The sequence below is a fragment of the Centruroides sculpturatus genome, unplaced genomic scaffold, assembly GCF_000671375.1.
Source record: "Centruroides sculpturatus isolate CEXI.00-Female unplaced genomic scaffold, Cexi_2.0 scaffold503, whole genome shotgun sequence".
Taxonomy (NCBI): domain Eukaryota; kingdom Metazoa; phylum Arthropoda; class Arachnida; order Scorpiones; family Buthidae; genus Centruroides; species Centruroides sculpturatus.
In genome coordinates, this window is record NW_019384729.1 from 165,114 (window position 1) to 187,391 (window position 22,278).

The following is a 22,278-nucleotide window of genomic DNA, read 5'->3' on the forward strand; positions in this document are numbered from 1 at the left end:
AAATATTACATAGATATTTTGAAAAGCACCCTCAAGTGTCAAGAAGTGGGATATTCATCTGATATATAGCTGTTGCTGGAAAAGCTATATTATTATATCAACACCAACTATATATATCAGATAGCTTAAACACATTGTGAAGTCACTACTGAATAATTCTCCAATTACAGAAGTGTTGGAGACATTGTTGAGACTATGTTGCAATTTCTTCCTTGTTTTTTATTGTAAATTATCTGCTTTTTGTAAAATAAATTTCTTTATTGCTGGTGTATTATTTTGTGTCATATCATCAACTTAATTTATGCAATATGGCATGCACATTGCCTAGTAAAGCAGCTTTAATTTATATCTGGATAAGTAATATAGCCCATTTCATTTGAAACAGACAATGTCATTGGTTTGCTTGTTTGACTATTTTAAAGCTGCTTTACCAGGCAAACTATTTGTTAAAAACTATACCCAAAGCAACTATTTGTTAAAAACTATATTAATTGTATGATGATCAGAAAACAATGTATTAAGCATTTTATATCCTAATATGATAGTTTATACAGTATGTAGATACTGTAGTGTGTTTTAATTACATTTTGGAAATTTTTTACAGGTTTTTGGGTGACATTGTAATGCGAATTTTTAAAATAATGGGAAATAGATTTCCAATTAATGAATGTCTTATTAAATGACTGATTTTCATGAATGGATTATTGTGTTAAGCAGGGGAATATCAATATACACTATTCTGACAAAGATTGTTGTATTATGTTACTATAACAATAAAAGATTTAAAGAATTCATGTTGAATATTTAATAACAAAAATTAATAGTGAACAATAAAACAAAACTTACTCTAACACCTTGTAAATGTGCAGCCGAATTTATTAACTTCTAGTGTTTTTGGTCATGTTAAATGAGAATATCGTTCAAAAATGTTCGAAAAGCCCATTCGTGTTTGCAAATGTGCTGTGTTCAACTTTTACTGCTTTTCTTGATAAAAATCATTTAACATAACCAAAACCATTAGAAGTTAATAAATTCAGCTGCACATTTACAAGGTGTTAGAGTGAGTTTTGTTTTATTGATTAATATGAGGTCTCTGACCAATTTAATAGTGAACTTCATGAATTTTCTTCATAATAAATTTTTTTGAAAATTGTTTTAGTTAGAATGGGAATCATTTTATTCATGCTATATAATGGAATTTTGGACACAAAACAAGAGGATCATTCCATATCTGCTAAACAGATTTTGACTGCAAATAAGAAGATTATTTGATTAATGATTTCAATTTAGTATACAAAATTAAGATCAAAGAGAGTGGTTGTAAAAACTTTAAAATTTCATTAACATATTTTAGTTCTATATTACTGATATAGAAATTTCATTAACACATTTAATTGATTGTTTCCGTTACTATTTTTGTGAATTTACTAAGCCAAAATTTTGGTTTTTTTTAGTAACTTAAATCATACAGTGAACTTTAATTGATATTGACTTTATTGCTGTATTTGGAGAATATGTATTCCAGGTTCTGATGACCTTATTCAGTCCTTTTTTTCATATACATCTTATTAAAATAAATAATAGTAATAAATTACATCACATACATGGTTTACATAAATTATTTACAAAAAATTTTTACTTACATTAGTTGATTATTTAAATTATATTAAGGTAGATATTAAAATTGGGCAATTCAACTGGATATATAATAGAACCTTTATAAAATAAACAGTAAATTATATATAAAAACACATTTTTTCATATGTTTCCAACACTTCTTTAAAGTTCTAACACTAGCGTAACGAGGGGGGCAAGGGTCATGTCCCAGGTGCCACTCACAGAGGGATGCCAAATTATCTCCAAGACATACAAGATTTGTTTCTGGAGGGGGGAGGGAGACACCAATAAAGTGTTGTGCCCTGGCCACCAGTTATGTTTGCTATGCCACCGAGTTCTAATGAATGTTTTCAGCTTGATTAAGAGGCCTTCTTCAGATTAGAAACTGTTCCAATTAGAAGGAGTTATGCTGTGTTTCAAAATGAAACAATTTAAAGTTTCTTTGAGATTATTTAAATTTCGTATTTAAATAATGTCTGATTCTAGATAAAGTGAGATCACTAACGATGAAAATGGAGAGAAAAATGCACCAATGGATTGAAAAACACCTCAAAGAATATGAATATACTGTAGTCAACTCTTTAGAACTAATATGAAAATTAAAAAGCTAACTTGTACCGGTAATGAGTACATTACAGTTCTTGATTTCACATCAATGTTTCCATCCATCAAGTTTGAGCTGTTTTTTTGCACTTTAAGAAACATTTTGTTGTATAATTTACTAAATGCATCAAATTATCACCAGCAAATACTAGAATTAACACACATGCTATGCTATGTCTCATTTTTCACATTTAACAATCAAACACATTCATACAAAAATGGGGATTCCAATGGAAAGCCCCCTTTAAGGGGATATATGTGAAATGGTAGTTAGGTTATGGGAATAGCACACAATCAAAAAATTCCTTTACAACATCTGTTTATACACAAGATATGTTAATGATATTTTAATAATTTAGAAATCAAAACCCAACATCAAAGATTTTTTTGCAAACTATTAATAATAATTAGGTATAGTTTGAAACTGGTACTAGACCATCGGACAAAACAAAACTGCACTATCTAGACCTAGAAATAGAGATTGTCAAGAACAAAATATAGACCCCCTATAACACAGTAGATACGTTCCATGTTTTATAAAATTCATGTTGTAAGAGTCCTTAAATACATGAGCCAATCTCAGCCCGGCATGTATGCAGTTTAGGGACTATGGCTGTTTGAAAGGTTTTCTTCCATAAAATTAATCGATTCTAGACTAATTTGACTCAACATTTCCAAAATATGTATAATTTTTTGAGAATAATCCATATAAACTATGCTATAAACAAAAAATTGTAGGATTACTTACCGAGTGTGCACCATTCGAGGACGCCATTGCTTAAGCTTGTTTTCGTCGTGGAGTGGCACATCAAATGGCGCTCGCGTGCTTCCTGATAAATTATTTTCTGTGAAAACTTTGCTGAACTTTGGAGACATCATTAATATAAATATAATTTTTATGGACGTTAAATAATAAATGGTTTTTAGTAGTCCGCTGCTCGTTTAAACTCAACGGTTTGTGCAATATCTGCTATTGGTCTAAATTCAACCAATCCTATTGCTACACGAGTCGGTGATGACGTTTTACCATATCATACGAGTCTCTTTTAGTGTGTTTATATGAATACAATCGCAATTTTTTCGCCATTATATACGAATCCATATTATATGAACCCGTTTTATAGGGGGTCTACTGTAATCACAAAAGTTTATCACAAACCAAATGCACCTTCCTTTTTCATACTTGCTGCCTATAATGATCCTAAGAGTTTTAAAATAGTGGCATTTAGAACACTCATTCAAGGAGCTTGCATTGTTCTAGAAAAGAGGATACATATGTGAGGACCCAACCAATGTCCGAAATCATGTAAATTGTGGTATTCTTATGATTAAATAATAACGATAGATTAAATATGAGAGGGAGAGGAAAATCCCATAATTTAAACAACGCGGCACAAAATGTAGACAACAAGTCTTGGATGACTCCAACACGTGTTAAACAAACAGTCAATGTCAGAATGAAAAGTTATAAGTCAGAGACAATTGGTCATATGCAGGTAGAATTTTGACCCCAGTGCTCATAAACAATCAATCTAGGGAAACAATTTTGGAAAAGAGGGAAAGATTTAAGAGAGATAAAGCATTGCATATGATCGTTCGAGTACCCAGATGACAGAAATCGCGAGTAACGGAGCTAAATTATGAGTGCGAGGCTTGCAATTTTGTCAACAATCCCCAAGAACAATTGACAGAAAGGCATCGAGCAGACACCTGGAATCGGACCTTTCCCGTGACCCGAATCGGTCTCAGTTTTCCCCAAAACAAAAGAGAGACCAATCGGGAAGCGAGGAAGGGAACGAGGGGCCAATCAGAAGTCCAAGTAGTGGGAGATAAAACTATAAAAATCTGAAATTCAAGGAGTCGGAGGAGGCTCTCCTCTGTAGTCCATGAAAGGTTGTGACTTATATTGTGGTGTGTCGTCGCCAAGAACTTTGGACTCCACCGCTTCCTCCCTCCGATCGTCCGCTTTGCTCAGCAACCTCATCTCGTCTGCTCCGGGGCCAGACAGACGCTGAAGTTCTCGCCTCTCCGCATCTTCAACGAGAAGAACCTAGTGAAGCATTGTCGATTGTCGATGTAAGCATAAATGTTAATAAACAGCTTTCATGTGTAAAACACTTGTCATCAGTTGCCTCCTCCGTCACAGCCCACATACAACCTTTCCTTAGGTTCATCCTGACACAGGATTAATAGATCCCACCTAGGAGATGGCAACCTTATACAGTTGCTGTGGAGTGGGTTTCAAGTCCCCTATCTCCACCGGGTCGGCTACCTTACACATAGCAAGAGATTAAATTTTTTAAAAAACAAGCCAGGTAAGAAAGCAGAACAATAAAAACCTGACCACAAATATGTAACAGTTGAATTTGACTCCCAGGTTATACAAAGTTTATTCTAGCATAGAGAAAGATATACAAATAGATATACTGTTTAAAAGAAACCCAACAATATTCAGATTAGTAACCAATGGAAAAAAATCAAAGAAATGAGTCCCTGGAGTGTACATCATACTTCTAGAAGATTCTAGATTCAGCACACACTTAATCTATATAGGCTCAAGTAACAGATTGATTGAGGCTAAAATAAAAGAGCATAAATATAACATCCTTAAAGGAAATTATAACACTGCCTTAGTCCAATATGCAAGCAAGCCCAGGGTGTCCCCATGTTGGAAAGATGCAAAATTATTAAGAAAAAAATTTGATATGCAAAAATTAAGAATAAGTGAAATCATCATCATCTATAATGCAGCAAGCCAAGAGCTTTGCATTAACAGAAAAAGCCTCAGCATATCACAAGCTTGGCAATTATTTTTATCTAATGTACTTAAATCAATAATTTTTTAATAATCCCCTCCTTGTGCTTAATATTTATTATAGGTTCTTTTATATTTTCAATAAATAATTTTATTTAAATTTATAAATCTCAAGTTACCACATAAGAAATTTAAATAACCTCAAAGAAACTTTAAATTGTTCCATTTTAGAACATATCATAACTCATTGGAATGGCTTCTAACCTGAAGAGGGCCTGTAAATTGAGCCAAAAACATTCATTAGAACTATTGATATAAAGAAGTGCTGGAAATGTATAAAAAGGTGTGTTTATATATAATTTATAAAATATTCCAGCTTAAGGTAGAAGATTTAGTTTAAAATAAACAATATAAAATAAAATAAAACTAGATAGTAAGTTTTTAAAAAATTTTAATTGCTAACACCTGTATATGGATAAAAAAAAGTACAATTTTTGTAAGATCTAAAATAAATTTAAGTAAAAACAATAAATTAAATAAACCAAATTAAAAATGGGTTTAAAATACTTTTGTCAAAGATATTGATATTAAAAGACCTTAAAACCATTATAAAACACAAATTACACTGTATGAAAATCAAAAAAATTGACAATATTACAACACAATGTATTATAAACGGATGGATGGATGGAGGGAGGGAGGTTGGAAGGGATCTCCAATGGACTACCTATTATGAAGTAGTGGCTGCCAGATCTCATTAATAGTTATACCTTTGTTTAAATTCATTTTATTTTCTGTTACTTTAATAATTTCTTTTTTGAGAATTTTAACTTTCTCTAGTGAGATCTCACAACCTTCCTCATTACAATGTATGGCAACTTCTGAATTGTATACTTATTGTGCATAAATGTTCCCTTATTTCAATTTTTAGTGCTCTTCCAGTTTCACCTATGTATTGATATATTGGTTGGCAACTGCAGGAAATTCTATATATTATTTTGCTGCATCATATCAGTTTTTTTATTAATAATTTCTTTAGTTTTTAACAATTTTTTTTTATTATTAAATACTGGAGCAAGGATGATATTATATTGTATAATATGTATAATGCTTTTAATGGATGTGGGCTTGTGTTGTAGCTTCTCTTCAGGCCTAATTTTCTGTTCAGTCCAACCCTGTTCTTCCACTTGGATTGTACACTCCAGTTGTACTGTACATACCTATGTTTGTTTATTTTCTCTACTGTATAAAGTACTGAGCCTATGGAAAAAAGGAACATTGAGAGCAGGGCTTTGGAGCGACCATTCTTTTTAGTTGCTCCACTCCATCTCCGCTCCGGTATCAAAGTATTTGCTCCAGCTCCGCTCCATGCTCCGGTTAAAATATTCTTATAGGAATTACACTAATTTTGTCTTTGGTATATAAGTATGCATAAAAAAACTTGTTTATTTACAACTAATTTATTATTAAAAAAATTAACATACCACCTCATTGATTTTAATAAATAAACTGGGGAGTCAGGAAGGGGAAGGAATAGCTTGGTCAGGGGATAGTGGAGACTGGAGAGAGAGGTTCCCACCTTTCAAATGGGACATATGTGGAATGGATATAAAATTTGTCAGTGCTTGTGATCACCATTCTTTTTAGTTCAATTATTGTATTTTTAACATTTGTAAATATTACAACTTATGCCACTTCCATTCTCATCGTCTCAAATATTAAATAAATATATATATATGAGNACTTTCTTCTATCTCTGAATATATTTATGCAATCGTTAGTGTTTTTATAGCTAGAATCAAAGGTCACAGTTCATTCTGAACAGATTTTAAATTAAATCAGTTGTTTTAATAACAATATCGACTCAATAATTTTTGTACAAATTTAACAAAGAGATGATACACTGATATAAAAATTTCAGCGAGAATCTTAAATATTAAATAATTAGAAAGATTTCCTTTACAGAACAAATCTTACCGTTCGTCCTCCAAACCACGTGTCGCGGAAAGTGCTGCCTCCTACATACATTACCTGAGACCTGCCCACTCATTTATTTTTTCTTACAATCGAAGTTTGAATAATAACCACTAGGGGCGCTGTCATTGTCTGTATATTTGTAAAATTATTCAAAATATTTGTAAATATCTAAGATAATAAACTCACAAAAAGGACAAACAACTCTAAATTAATATATTTTATAAGTCGAAATGGTAGGGATTTACAATAAACGATATTAAGCTCCTCAAAAAAAGTAAATTTATTTATTATTAATGAATTTACTGTATTAAAATTAGACATTTAGAATATTACAATTGTATTATTATTTTTATTATAATAATTTAAGTTCAGAAAAAGAAATTGTCTAATACTAGACAATTCCCGTGAAGGATCCAAGATAGAATCTCTCGCGGCTGGATGGCCGAGCGGTCAAAGGTGGTAGCCTACCGCTCTGGGGACCCAGGTTCGAATCCGAACGGGTCGAAAAATCCCCAGGAATTTTTCGGGGGTGGTCCGTTCGGTTATGTCGGGCCCCGTCCCTCACCACCCGGCAGCCCCATTGTGGGCCTGGCCGGACCCATAATGGGCCTGCAAAAAGAGGCCCTCTTAGTGCCCACAGGGCGGAAAGAGTAAAAAATAAAAATAAATAAAAAGATCGAATCTGATCCGGATTTTTACAATTCGTTTATACTTGGTAAGATTTTCTTTCTGCTCTCTTATGTTGACTAAATTAATTTTTACTTATGGCTCATGCGGTTAATTATGATGTATAATACAAGTGACACGCATGAAAGACTTTTTCTTTTCATATTTGATTGTTTTCACTCTGAGCCGATCCTAATTTTAACTAACAAGTCGGCTCTCCAGCGCGGCAGTATTGTTCTTATCTACTTCTGAAGTCGTTAAAATTTAAAATTAGTACATGATCCATTACGTTTGCGTTATTCAAAAAATATTTTAAGCCCTGGGCCCCCAAGTGTCAAGGCCCAGGGCTTAAAATGACAAAAATTGATTATCATAAATCTTTAATACTTTTTCATTAACAATGAGCACTTATCGTATAGTAAAAAATAGTTAATATTAATAATATAATAATATTGATAATTTATAGTATTATTTTTTTATTGTAATAATTCTAAATATAATAAAAAATGGGGCCCCATTAGACTTTAATAAGCCCTAGGCCCCAAAAAACCTAGATCTGCCACTGTCTACCTGGTAGGCGGAGCTTAGCTACTTTACATAATTTGATGAGTCGTCCATAGTCACGTGGTTTTGAAGGTACTAAAGATGATGTTCATTTTCTGCCGAAAACGGAAGTTTAGAGGGTATTTTGTGTTCTATTTAATCACTTGGCTACGAACCGGCTTGAAATATTTGGTCGAGATAATTTCCAGTTATTTCAAAATCGATATAAATATGCTATTTTATAAATAATAATAATTCGATCTAAAAAAACGAGTTAACATACACGTAGAAACCGTTTAGTTTGAAAGTGGCCTACTTCATTTAGTAGACTACTTCAGTTGCATATTACAATATGTTTTCATTGTATGTAAGTTTTCAACCTGGGTTTTCGTAATTTTCATGATGATAATGTTTACGTATATCTCTGGAATGAAACCGTTGCATCCAGAGATGCGAAGGAAGTAGCATCGTGTATTCTGAAACATCTAAAAAATCCTCGAAATGAAAAACATATTATAGCTTATAGCGATATGTGCGCAGGACAAAATAGGAATATAAAGTTAGCTTTAACATGGTTAAAAGTTGTGCAATGTGTCAAACATAAGGTGGATGTCATTGTACTGTACATAAGTTTCTGTTATCGGGGCATTCATTTCTACCGAATGATAGAGATTTCAGAGTTGTAGAAATGGCATTAAGAAAAAATAATTTTATTGTTTGTCCCCAGGATTATTACGAAGTCATAAAAAAGTGTCAAAAAAGTAAAAACTTTATTCTGAATGAAATGAAACAAGAGGATTTCATTTCAGTTAAACTCTGAAGGACTCGGGTTTAAAAAAAAAAATTAAAGAATGGAGAAACGGCAAGTTGGTCAAAAATATGTCGGATGCGTTTTTTGAGAAATGAACCTATAAAATGTTTTATAACACATCAATTAATGAGAATAAAAAATTTAAAACTCTGGATTTACTACTGCGTTAGAGAGATTAAGAAACTTTAATAATATTGAATTGACACTACTGTACAAAAATGTAATACCGATTTCAACACCCGAATACAAAGATATGATGGACTCATTACACCTTCCTCACCTCACGGACCACTAAACTCACAACATTGAATCCCGTGAACAACTAAAATGAATTTTTTTTTTTTACGATACAAACATCTACAAATAATGATCACAAAAGTTTTATTATACTTTATTAATATGAAATTCACATTATAACAAATTAGTGTGAGGTTTGTTTCTGCTTGTTTGAAATAAGTTTATAGATTCTTGGCTCTTTTCCACGAAGGACGACAATCGCACTCACAACATTATTTATTGATAACAATTATGTTTGGTTTTAGATTCAAATAAAAATTCCCCAATGAATGAGAAAAAGCATCCAAGTGTTTTGCATTTCTTTCGTAATACTTCGCGTAATCTTGAGTTGATCGATGTTCAAATTTCTCTACGGACCACCAAAATTTTCTCGCGAACCACTGGTTGAGATCGCTGGTATATCTTATACGTGCAAAATGGAGATGAATAAATTATAAATTGCGATATTTAATTTCAATGTAACATTTTTTAAACGTGAATAAAAATTATTATTTATATATAATACAATATATTGTATATTGTATTGTTTTATTTTAAGGATATTTTATTTTTTTCAAGGGGGGTTTACGCTTTTTCAATGTTAAAAAAAAGTAATTTCATAATCCTGAAAGTAGCTTAAACTTATCCAGGGATAACAAGAACGTATTATTTTAAAATAATGTTTCTTTTACTAATTGGCTAAGTAAATTTAAACACTTAAAAACATGTTATACTACTATGTTATCAGTTAACAATATTTTGAATCAATTAAAAGGCAAATCTTTAAATAACTCGATTTAAAGATAGAGTTAGCCACATTAATAATAAACGGCTCATATCACAGTTCGGATAAAATTTTCACTTCGAATTTCAAACTAACCGAATCTCTTAATACGTAAATCTTTTTATCTCCGGCCAAAACGAAAGTACAGTTAAGAACTAACGGAATTTGAACTATCGAATTCGAATTAACGAGAATTCCCTGTATTAGAAATCAGAGCAAAACATGCATTGTCTATTTTCTGATTGAATAAATTAAGTGTAATTAATACGGGTAAGTATCGATTGAACATTCTTTATTCAAGAAAGTTTTACATAATATAGGCTATAATTAAAATGTTAACAATTTAGGTATTGATATGAAGTTGTTATAATGAAATTCATTAAGAGGAAAACGTGTTTCCAACAAACTTATAAACTCTGTTTTGTATATTAAAAACAGAAAATTGCAATTAAAAAATGTCAGCAAATTCAAAAATATTAAATCTTTTCTTAAAACCATGTGCAAAAAATATCGAGATGGACGGAAATTATACTTTTTTAATATAATTATAAAATTCGAAAAAAATTATGTCTGAATATAATATTGTAATGTTTTAGAGTCGAAATTTTTTGGAAATTCGAAAAATATATCATTTAAATTTTAAAACCAGTTTTGCTTATATCTTTCGATCGTTATAAATCTGTAGAAATTACAACTTACGAAGGAAAATTATTTCTAAGTATGAATATTGTAATGTACTTTCAGATCATGGTTTCGAATAAATATCGCTGGGCTTAATTAATATTCATATGGTTTTCGTCTGTTGTGAGTCCGAAGATGTGCAATTAAGTGCGCCTTTTGTGTAAACTTCTTTTTACACTCGTCACAAGTGTAAGGCTTTTCTTCTGTATGGATTCTTTCATGAATTTGCAAACTTTGTTTAGATGCAAAGTTCTTCTTACAGTGATTACATGAAAATTTCTTCTGTTTCCTTTTCTCTGCAATTAAAAAAATTGTTTTAAATAATATTTTATCGATGCGTAATAAAAAGTATCTTAACTAAAAATAATTAAATCAATAATAATATTTAATTGTATAATAATTTTTGTATCTAAAAGAAAATTTCTGCATTAAAACACAAACAAGTAATTTTAGAGATGATAAAGTTCGAGTATAAATATATTATGTTACTAATATCTTAAATAACAGCTAAGTAGAGACGACATATTAAAGTAAACAATTTCTGTAAAACATTTTTCAAGTGTATTGATATTTTCATAAATTTTCTTCCTGTATCCTTGCAGTGGTTCTTATGCTTCTTTTATATTTTTAAATGAAGATCATCGATGTTAGTAAAGCAGTATATGTAATATTCAATTTCTCCTGAGAACTTGGAAAATATTTTCTTCTAAACTTTGTGTTTCATCCAAACAACTGGAAGTAATAACAATAAACGTGAAATAAATTGTTAAAAATTTAATTTTACATGACTTTTAATATTAGAATGAATTATTCATATTCTTATTCATTCCTATTGTTAAATGTAAACTTGTATATGTTGAATTAACGCAAAAAGAACATTGTATTTTTAAAAGACTCGTGTTAAGTATACTTCTCTTATAACTCGTTCTCGATAAAAGAAACTCACAACGTTGAAACGTGTGAAATTCAAATTCTTAAGATCGAATCATGAAATTTATTCTTGCAAAACTAAATTAATTTTTTCTTTATCTTCGTTTTTGTTTCCTGTATTTTCAGGGTGAAAATTAGCTAAATGAAAAAAATTAAATCATCTTAAATATCAGACAAATTCATATTCAATGTATATTCTACAGTGATTAAAATTTTTATTCTCTACGCTAAAATATATAAATTCTTATCTTCAACTACGAAGGAAATGTAATTAACCTACAATGCAGAAAATTTCGTAGTAAATTAGTATAAATTACTAGAAAGAAAGAAATGAAATAATCTTAAGGCGATTTATATTTAACATTGAATTGATAAAAGCTGCAAATGATAATGACGACGACGACAATGATGAAGAATAAGATATGAAATATAAAATCATTAACCAAAATACAGTTATTCCATAAATTATTGATAATCATTTTGCAAAAATAATTTTAATTACAATTCAATATCAATATTTAATTGTTGTTCTCTGTTTATGATTTTTTTTCTTACGGAAAAAAAATCAATACAATAAATTTCATAAAAATTGTGCTTATGCTTAAAAATTTCGAAGAAAATATTTCAAAAGAATTACTAGGAATTCTTTGGAAATAAACTTACAAAATTACATTCTCGTGAAGCAATACTTGCAATCAATTGTCAGAAACAAAACTTTTAAATGATGATAACTTGTTTATATATATATATATATATATATATAATATAAACAAGTGTATTTATATTATATATATAAGCCTTAGTCTTTTATAAATATGTATACTGTATATAATATTTAAGATTGAGACTTCCAGCATTGGATTTATTGTATAATATGAGGTATTAACAAATCGAAAGTAATTAATATTAAACGAGCAATTATTTATTGTGATATCGCCACATTAACGGGCTGCAATTTTTAATTTAAAATATATGCTCTCCACCTCAAATTAGTAGTATCTTGCCTCTATACATCAAACTTTTCCGTTAGCAATAGAATCCTTTCTGTTAGCAAAATGTCTAACTCCTTTCAGGGGACAATTTTTAAATTTTAGGGGAATTGAAATAACGTATGTTGCGGTTTGTACCGGAAGTTCTTATATAGTTAATCGGTTCCTTTTCCCCCTAATCTTTTCATATCTGGTCTCGGCTTTCATCTCTCCGTTCTTGAGATTAAGGAAAGACAGAGGGAATTTATAGGTCTACAGATTTTTTTCAAATTGCAGCCCAATAATATACTGTTATACAGTATTAAGTTTAATAGTACAGATTATATTAATTAAATCAATTTCAAAAGACCGCCCACCATTTATAGTATTTTAAGGAATGATAAAAATAAGGTTATAAAAGGAGAGCAGGCTGGAATATATAGAATTCCGTATAAAAATGAACAATTGGGTTTAGAGAAAGAATATATAGGGGTTAATTAAATCTATTAAGTTTTATATTTATAAGATNATTTTAATTGCTAACACCTGTATATGGATAAAAAAAAGTACAATTTTTGTAAGATCTAAAATAAATTTAAGTAAAAACAATAAATTAAATAAACCAAATTAAAAATGGGTTTAAAATACTTTTGTCAAAGATATTGATATTAAAAGACCTTAAAACCATTATAAAACACAAATTACACTGTATGAAAATCAAAAAAATTGACAATATTACAACACAATGTATTATAAACGGATGGATGGATGGAGGGAGGGAGGTTGGAAGGGATCTCCAATGGACTACCTATTATGAAGTAGTGGCTGCCAGATCTCATTAATAGTTATACCTTTGTTTAAATTCATTTTATTTTCTGTTACTTTAATAATTTCTTTTTTGAGAATTTTAACTTTCTCTAGTGAGATCTCACAACCTTCCTCATTACAATGTATGGCAACTTCTGAATTGTATACTTATTGTGCATAAATGTTCCCTTATTTCAATTTTTAGTGCTCTTCCAGTTTCACCTATGTATTGATATATTGGTTGGCAACTGCAGGAAATTCTATATATTATTTTGCTGCATCATATCAGTTTTTTTATTAATAATTTCTTTAGTTTTTAACAATTTTTTTTTATTATTAAATACTGGAGCAAGGATGATATTATATTGTATAATATGTATAATGCTTTTAATGGATGTGGGCTTGTGTTGTAGCTTCTCTTCAGGCCTAATTTTCTGTTCAGTCCAACCCTGTTCTTCCACTTGGATTGTACACTCCAGTTGTACTGTACATACCTATGTTTGTTTATTTTCTCTACTGTATAAAGTACTGAGCCTATGGAAAAAAGGAACATTGAGAGCAGGGCTTTGGAGCGACCATTCTTTTTAGTTGCTCCACTCCATCTCCGCTCCGGTATCAAAGTATTTGCTCCAGCTCCGCTCCATGCTCCGGTTAAAATATTCTTATAGGAATTACACTAATTTTGTCTTTGGTATATAAGTATGCATAAAAAAACTTGTTTATTTACAACTAATTTATTATTAAAAAAATTAACATACCACCTCATTGATTTTAATAAATAAACTGGGGAGTCAGGAAGGGGAAGGAATAGCTTGGTCAGGGGATAGTGGAGACTGGAGAGAGAGGTTCCCACCTTTCAAATGGGACATATGTGGAATGGATATAAAATTTGTCAGTGCTTGTGATCACCATTCTTTTTAGTTCAATTATTGTATTTTTAACATTTGTAAATATTACAACTTATGCCACTTCCATTCTCATCGTCTCAAATATTAAATAAATATATATATATAGGAGCAGTGGAGCACTACAAATTTCCGTGCTCCAGCTCCACTCCTGCTCCAAGTAAAAATCCATTGCTCCACCTTCTCCATGCTCCAGCTCCGCTCCAAAGCCCTGATTGAGAGGACTTTTAAAGAAATAGAAGAAATATGTGAAGAGTTTCACAACAATGTTTCTCAACTTGACAGGAAAATAATTTTTTGCAAAGCTTATTCAAAAAAGTCATGTGAATATCTTTTTATTTGCAAAAAATATAATTATTGACATTAGAAGAGGTTATTGTATGATTCTTGACATTTAATCACATGGGTATTTTAACAAAGTTCAGAATGTTAATGCATAGTCAGAAAAAATAACTTCATAAAGTTAATGAAAGTCTAAATTTTCATTTTTTTTTAAATCCGATATCATGCACGAAAGAGAGTCATTTGTGACAGAATGCAACTTCTGAAAAACAATGCTTGTGAGGCAAGAAAGGAACATGCCTAGACCAACTTTTAATGTTACTGTCCCACAATCTTCCCAAGATTCATTCCAACTGGATTTGGCATATACTGTACTTTAGTTGCAAACATACCAAGGAATAAGTTGAAGTTCCAGCATTCAGATAAATAAAACCTTTACTACCATTTCATAAACATAATGATTCCATCCATTGGTATTAAACTATTTAGTACTGTACCCTACTGCACAACTTTGAATGAATCCTACTGCAAACTGTTTGCATTCTATGTACTGTACAATACCTACATTTCAATATTCTATTATTTAATGTTAATACAGTGTGGCCAAAAAGTCACTTGCCAAATGGGAATAATCACTGTTTTTAACCTTTCAGGTACAATAACAACTGGAAGTAATCATGAATGAGTAGGGCTTGTTTTATTGTGTGGGGAACATGGGAAGCTACACAGGAATTCCATCACACCACCCAGAACTTCCAGAGCTCTGACATCACTCTGTAGACAATATCCTAGTAAAATTTAAGAACACTTTCAGTGTTGTGGATGAAAACAAGTTCAAAAAAATAAGTTTAGGGGTCAGCATGATTATTTTCAGTTGTTATTGCATCTGAAACAATAAGAATGGTGATTACCCCCATTTAGCAACACTAAAAAATTATCCTGTATGGAAGTTTGAACTAATGTATATCACACACATTATGTGAATTATTTTATTTTTTTACTTTTATAATCTGTATTAAACTTTTATCAGGATTCAGTAAAGTACTTTAATTTTAGTTCTGTATGCCAATTTTTTCATAACCTCAACTAGCCATCTCACTTGCATGAGCAAAAACTATATCCAAAGATGGCAACATAAACGAGGTTTTATTGTGGTTATATTTAGGTAATTGTTGATGAAATTACTTCAGACTGTTAGGAAGCTATACTGTAAACACTATTGGGAAGCTAAATTCAGATAAGCCTGATAAACTCATCTTTTTACTGAAGAAAAGGGTCCTGAAAGACAAATCATAAACTAGCTACTTTTTTAATGGACTGAATAAGTAAATTCCATGTATTGATTTATATTATGTCTTGCCAACTGTATTTTACTGTACATTTTTTAGAAATTTTGTAGCCAATTATTTCTCAAATCAATGGGAAGAGAATTTCCACTGCTCTTAAGAGACTGTCTTAGTATGTTAAAGACTGGACAGACTTTGATTTTCTATCCCAATTTGATACATCAAACCTGTTTTACCCATGCACTGAGACTTGTTGCATAACAAGTTAGAACCTCATTCTTTGCAGTCATTGCAATCATTTCCCAAACCAAGCTATTCTTTAAGGTTCCTCTACTTATACAATAGTGTAAAGAGATTTCCTGAAGTTCCTCTTCCACTACAAGTTATCTTTATGAGATCCCCACCTTTACATGGTTAGAAGCTTCAGTGTTTTATTCTGATAATTTTAATAAAATGGAGGAGGCAAGACTTCAGTTATTCTTTTGAAATTAGGAGTGTGTAAAAAAATTATCAAGTTTTGCATTATAATTGTAAATTATTGATGTACTGAGTGAGGAGACGACATTGCATATTGCAAATACAAAAGAAGCATTTGCAGTTCCTGAAGTAAATTGGTATAAATAAAACATCTATCTCATTTTTAGTTAGCAGTGTTAAGAAGCTAGAAACTATTAGATTTGTTTTAATTGAATATTAATGCTCCATAGTGTTGTCTGTTTCCAATTTGATTGGTTTCAGGTATGGAGTCTGCAAAAGTCTAATAAAAAACTGATTAGAATTTGCAGATAAATCTTAATTATGAGACAGTTAAAGATATATGTAGGCTACGCAATGGAGAACAGCACATAATTACACTTTCTGTGCTGGTTGAACTTTTCCTCATTTTATTTTATAGTTATTTTGTGTTTTTCTTTCATTGCTGTTATCACTATATATCCTTTGGTTTAAAAACTCAATGTTTGCATGTTAATCATCAACTTTACACTTAGCTGTTTTGATTCAAAATTGTTCTATTAGGATTCATCAAATGAAACCAGTTCATGCTGTCACATGGTTCAGTGAAAGGGAAGGGGAATGAAGTCACATGTGGCATGATAAGCATACATCAATGAACAAGCAGGGAGAAGATCAGTTGTCTTGGACATTTTCTTTTTGGTATGTAGTAGTGAAAACGTGACCAGAATTATTCAGAATCCATCCAAGGTCAAAACGTGGTGCCACCACTTTGAGCCAACCAGTAGAGAAGCAGGCATGCAATGGAAACACCCTGGATCACCAACACAAAAATTTCAAGTCAGGCTTTCCAGCTGCAAGGTTATGATGACTGCATTTTTTGACATTGTGGGGCCTTTGCTGGTAGATGTTAAAGACTCTCATGTGAGCATCAATGCCAGCTGCTATAATGCAACATTGGGCAAGCAAAATAAAGCAATAAAGAATAAAGCAACTAGGCATGCTATCACATGGTGTGATTTTGTTGCACAACAATGCTTGACCACATGTGAACACTGTTCAGGATGTTTTAGCACAAAAAGGTTGGGAGATTCTGTATCACTGTTTCTATAGGCCCCAATCTGTCATCATGTGACCTTTATTTGTCCAGACCTTTAAAAAAAGCTCTTAAGGGACAATGCTTTAAACTCTGTGATGCATAAGTCAAGGAAGCAGTCATCCAATGGTTCAAGAACCAACTAATTGTTCTTTGCAGACAGTATCTATCATCTCCCCAAGCAGTGGAGAGTGCCTGTCTGAATGCCTACAGTAACTTTTTTAATGAATAAAAGTGCATTCAAGCTTCCTCATAAATTGCTTTGTTTAATTATGCCATACCAACAGATATACTGTTTGGTTTGTCTTAATAAATTTACTGAAATGGGTTTCATTTGATCAATCCTTGTATTTTTTTAAAAATTGTCCAAGATTCAACTTCCTAAAACGTTCAATGGAAAATACCAGACATTTGTATTTGTTTTTTGAATGTCATTCTGATGGAATGGAGAGGTCCCAAAAACATTTTATTTAATAAAGCTTTGACTCCTAAAGTTTCCCTTCTGAAATCAGTTATACTCAGAAACTAGTTTAAATTTGCTCTGATGACTTCCTACTGATGTTGAATGCTCACTTTCCATTTTTAGGAGCATGTAGATATAAGTTCAAAATAACATTTGAATATACAGAACAACTCATTATGCCAGCATTAATAAAAATTTACACTATTTACTTTGTTCCCTTAAAATAAGACTTTAAAAGCTTATTTGCCTACAATTTTCTTGGTTGCCTGAACGACTTAAAAAAATACACTCTAATGCACAAAAATATTTTCTAAGTAAAAAATTCTTTTTTGTATTAATTATTTATATCATCTCCTTTTAGCACTAAAATTTTTTTTTACTTCTATTGAATCCAAACCTTGGAAACCTATTCATACTTTATTATATATTACTATTATGACACAAATTCACTTTAAAGGATTATATTACCCTTTAAATGTTACTCTGAAAACAAGTTTTTCCAGTTCAAAGTTTCCTTAAAGTTCAGATTAACTGAAGATTTGATCCAACTTTAAAACTTTTACATGTATGCTGTAAACTGTTTATCATTTGAGTACACTTTAAATTTTTGGTTTAAGTTGAAAGATGGGCATTAGTTTAAAGACAGATCTATTTGAATTGATGACAACTAAAATTATGAAATAATAATCATCTTTACACAATTAATTTTTTAATTTATCCTTATAAATTTGTACAGATAAACAATATTTCAACAATAAAATAGATTTTCAGAATATCACAATTTCCATAGAACTATTTATTAACAACAAAAACTTAATCTAAATTCTAATAAATTTCTAAATTAGTATTATTATGTATATGTAAATTATGGAATTACCTAAAATACTTATCACAATAGTTTTATTGCTACCTCTTGACATCTTAAATAAAACTGATATAAGAACTTAACCTATTCTGAGCAATTTCAGGTTGTGATAATGTAATATTGTCTGTATAAATCTATTTTTCAAATGCTTTTGCTAAAATTAAAAATATAACAGATGAAAATATAAAAATTCCACCAGGTAAAATTTTTATCATATGATCTTCAGTTCCAACAAATTCCATTGAGTTGTCTTCCCAATGAAGACTACGTTCAATAGCTTTTTTCCATTTGAAGTATTTCCTCTCTCTCTCTATATTGGTGATGGTAGGAAGAAAGGTATCTGTAGTAATATTAACAAGTTCTTCCTTTCTTAAAGACCATACTTCCACACCTTTTGCCATACCGGCAGCCATTGCTACACCTAATGCCGAAGTTTCAGGCATCGACGGCCGCACAACAGGAATTCCAAGTATGTCTGCTTGAAGTTGCATTAGTAAATCATTGACCGTCATTCCACCATCAACTTGTAATTCTGTTAATGTAATTCCACTATCTTTATTCATAGCTTCTAAAATATCTTTTGTCTGAAAACATACAGCTTCAAGCATTGCCCTTGCAAGATGAGCTTTTGTGCTAAATTGTGTAAGGCCACAAATAATTCCTCTTGCATCTGGCTGCCAGTAAGGTGCATATAATCCCGAAAAAGCAGGAACTATATATACACCATGAGAGCTTTCAACACTATTGGCTAAATTTTCTATTTCTTCAGACCTTTCAATAATATTAAAGTTATCACGAAGCCATCTAACTCCAGCTCCTCCAATAGCTATTGATCCTTCTAGAGCATAATAAGTTTGAGCCTCTTCACCAAGTTTAAATGCAATTGTTGTTAACATGCCATGGTCAGAAAAGACAGGTTGTCTTCCAGTATTACGTAATAAGAAACATCCAGTACCATAAGTACATTTTGCTTGGCCGACATCAAAACACATCTGACCCAACAATGCAGCACTCTGATCCCCCAAGCAACCAGAAATTGGTATTCCTTCAGCAGGACCACTAGCTATCATACCGTATACTTCGGACGAACTACAAATTTTTGGAAGAATTTCTAATGGAATGTTAAAAAATTTACACAAAAATGGATCCCATTTCAAATTTTCAATATTCATTAGCATTGTGCGACTAGCATTTGTGATATCAGTGATATGAATACCTCCTTTAACACCACCAGTCAAATTCCATATTAACCAAGAGTCAACAGTACCAAATAAACAATTTCCATCTCTAATTGTCTGATTTACAACATCATTGTTATCTAATAACCAGCGAAGTTTCACAGCACTGAAATAAGTCGAAAGTGGTAAACCACACCTTCCCTTCAAATATTCTTTATTGTTACCCGGTGTTTTATTAATAAGATCCGTAACAGTACCCGAATTTCGAATATCCAGCCACACTATAGCATTGTAAAGTGGCAAGCCGGTCCTTTTGTCCCAAACTATAGTAGTTTCTCGTTGATTTGTGACACCAATCGCTTTAACGTCAGTAGGGGAAACATTTAAATTTTTTAAATTATCGAATGCTTTTTCTATACATATATTTACAGATGACAATATTTCTAACGGATCTTGTTCCACCCAACCCTCTTCTGGTAAAAGCTGTCTGAGTTCAACCTGATGATAAGTGATGATCTGTGCAGATTTAGATGCAAAAACAAAAAATCTTGTGCTACCTGTGCCTTGATCAATAGCTCCAACAAGTGGTCCATAATTATTTGGCATTGTTCTGAAAAAATATATAGTTATTTTATAGTTTATAAATTTTAACATCTAAATAAAATTACGTACATTTAGTAATGAAAAATATAAATTAACTAATTTCTTCGACTTTCTTCTATCTCTGAATATATTTATGCAATCGTTAGTGTTTTTATAGCTAGAATCAAAGGTCACAGTTCATTCTGAACAGATTTTAAATTAAATCAGTTGTTTTAATAACAATATCGACTCAATAATTTTTGTACAAATTTAACAAAGAGATGATACACTGATATAAAAATTTCAGCGAGAATCTTAAATATTAAATAATTAGAAAGATTTCCTTTACAGAACAAATCTTACCGTTCGTCCTCCAAACCACGTGTCGCGGAAAGTGCTGCCTCCTACATACATTACCTGAGACCTGCCCACTCATTTATTTTTTCTTACAATCGAAGTTTGAATAATAACCACTAGGGGCGCTGTCATTGTCTGTATATTTGTAAAATTATTCAAAATATTTGTAAATATCTAAGATAATAAACTCACAAAAAGGACAAACAACTCTAAATTAATATATTTTATAAGTCGAAATGGTAGGGATTTACAATAAACGATATTAAGCTCCTCAAAAAAAGTAAATTTATTTATTATTAATGAATTTACTGTATTAAAATTAGACATTTAGAATATTACAATTGTATTATTATTTTTATTATAATAATTTAAGTTCAGAAAAAGAAATTGTCTAATACTAGACAATTCCCGTGAAGGATCCAAGATAGAATCTCTCGCGGCTGGATGGCCGAGCGGTCAAAGGTGGTAGCCTACCGCTCTGGGGACCCAGGTTCGAATCCGAACGGGTCGAAAAATCCCCAGGAATTTTTCGGGGGGTGGTCCGTTCGGATATGATATATGATGGGCCCCGTCCCTCACCACCCGGCAGCCCCATTGTGGGCCTGGCCGGACCCATAATGGGCCTGCAAAAAGAGGCCCTCTTAGTGCCCACAGGGCGGAAAGAGTAAAAAATAAAAATAAATAAAAAGATCGAATCTGATCCGGATTTTTACAATTCGTTTATACTTGGTAAGATTTTCTTTCTGCTCTCTTATGTTGACTAAATTAATTTTTACTTATGGCTCATGCGGTTAATTATGATGTATAATACAAGTGACACGCATGAAAGACTTTTTCTTTTCATATTTGATTGTTTTCACTCTGAGCCGATCCTAATTTTAACTAACAAGTCGGCTCTCCAGCGCGGCAGTATTGTTCTTATCTACTTCTGAAGTCGTTAAAATTTAAAATTAGTACATGATCCATTACGTTTGCGTTATTCAAAAAATATTTTAAGCCCTGGGCCCCCAAGTGTCAAGGCCCAGGGCTTAAAATGACAAAAATTGATTATCATAAATCTTTAATACTTTTTCATTAACAATGAGCACTTATCGTATAGTAAAAAATAGTTAATATTAATAATATAATAATATTGATAATTTATAGTATTATTTTTTTATTGTAATAATTCTAAATATAATAAAAAATGGGGCCCCATTAGACTTTAATAAGCCCTAGGCCCCAAAAAACCTAGATCTGCCACTGTCTACCTGGTAGGCGGAGCTTAGCTACTTTACATAATTTGATGAGTCGTCCATAGTCACGTGGTTTTGAAGGTACTAAAGATGATGTTCATTTTCTGCCGAAAACGGAAGTTTAGAGGGTATTTTGTGTTCTATTTAATCACTTGGCT

General features: G+C 31.3%; 1 protein-coding gene across 2 annotated transcripts; it reads right to left on the bottom strand.

The window, feature by feature from the left end:
• Positions 1–16,158: 16,158 nt before the first annotated feature.
• Positions 16,159–20,997, bottom strand: LOC111628178 (glycerol kinase-like). Of its 2 annotated transcripts, none has more exons than XM_023371918.1 (2): positions 20,892–20,997; positions 16,159–20,556 (listed from the first exon to the last, which is right to left on the bottom strand). In XM_023371918.1, exon 2 carries the CDS (start codon positions 20,550–20,552, stop codon positions 18,903–18,905), a length of 1,650 nt encoding a protein of 549 aa, XP_023227686.1. In that variant the 5' UTR covers positions 20,553–20,556; positions 20,892–20,997; the 3' UTR covers positions 16,159–18,902. The 2 variants fall into 2 exon arrangements, with proteins under 2 accessions (XP_023227686.1, XP_023227687.1); XM_023371919.1 differs by lacking the exon at positions 20,892–20,997 and adding an exon at positions 20,619–20,867.
• Positions 20,998–22,278: the final 1,281 nt, after the last annotated feature.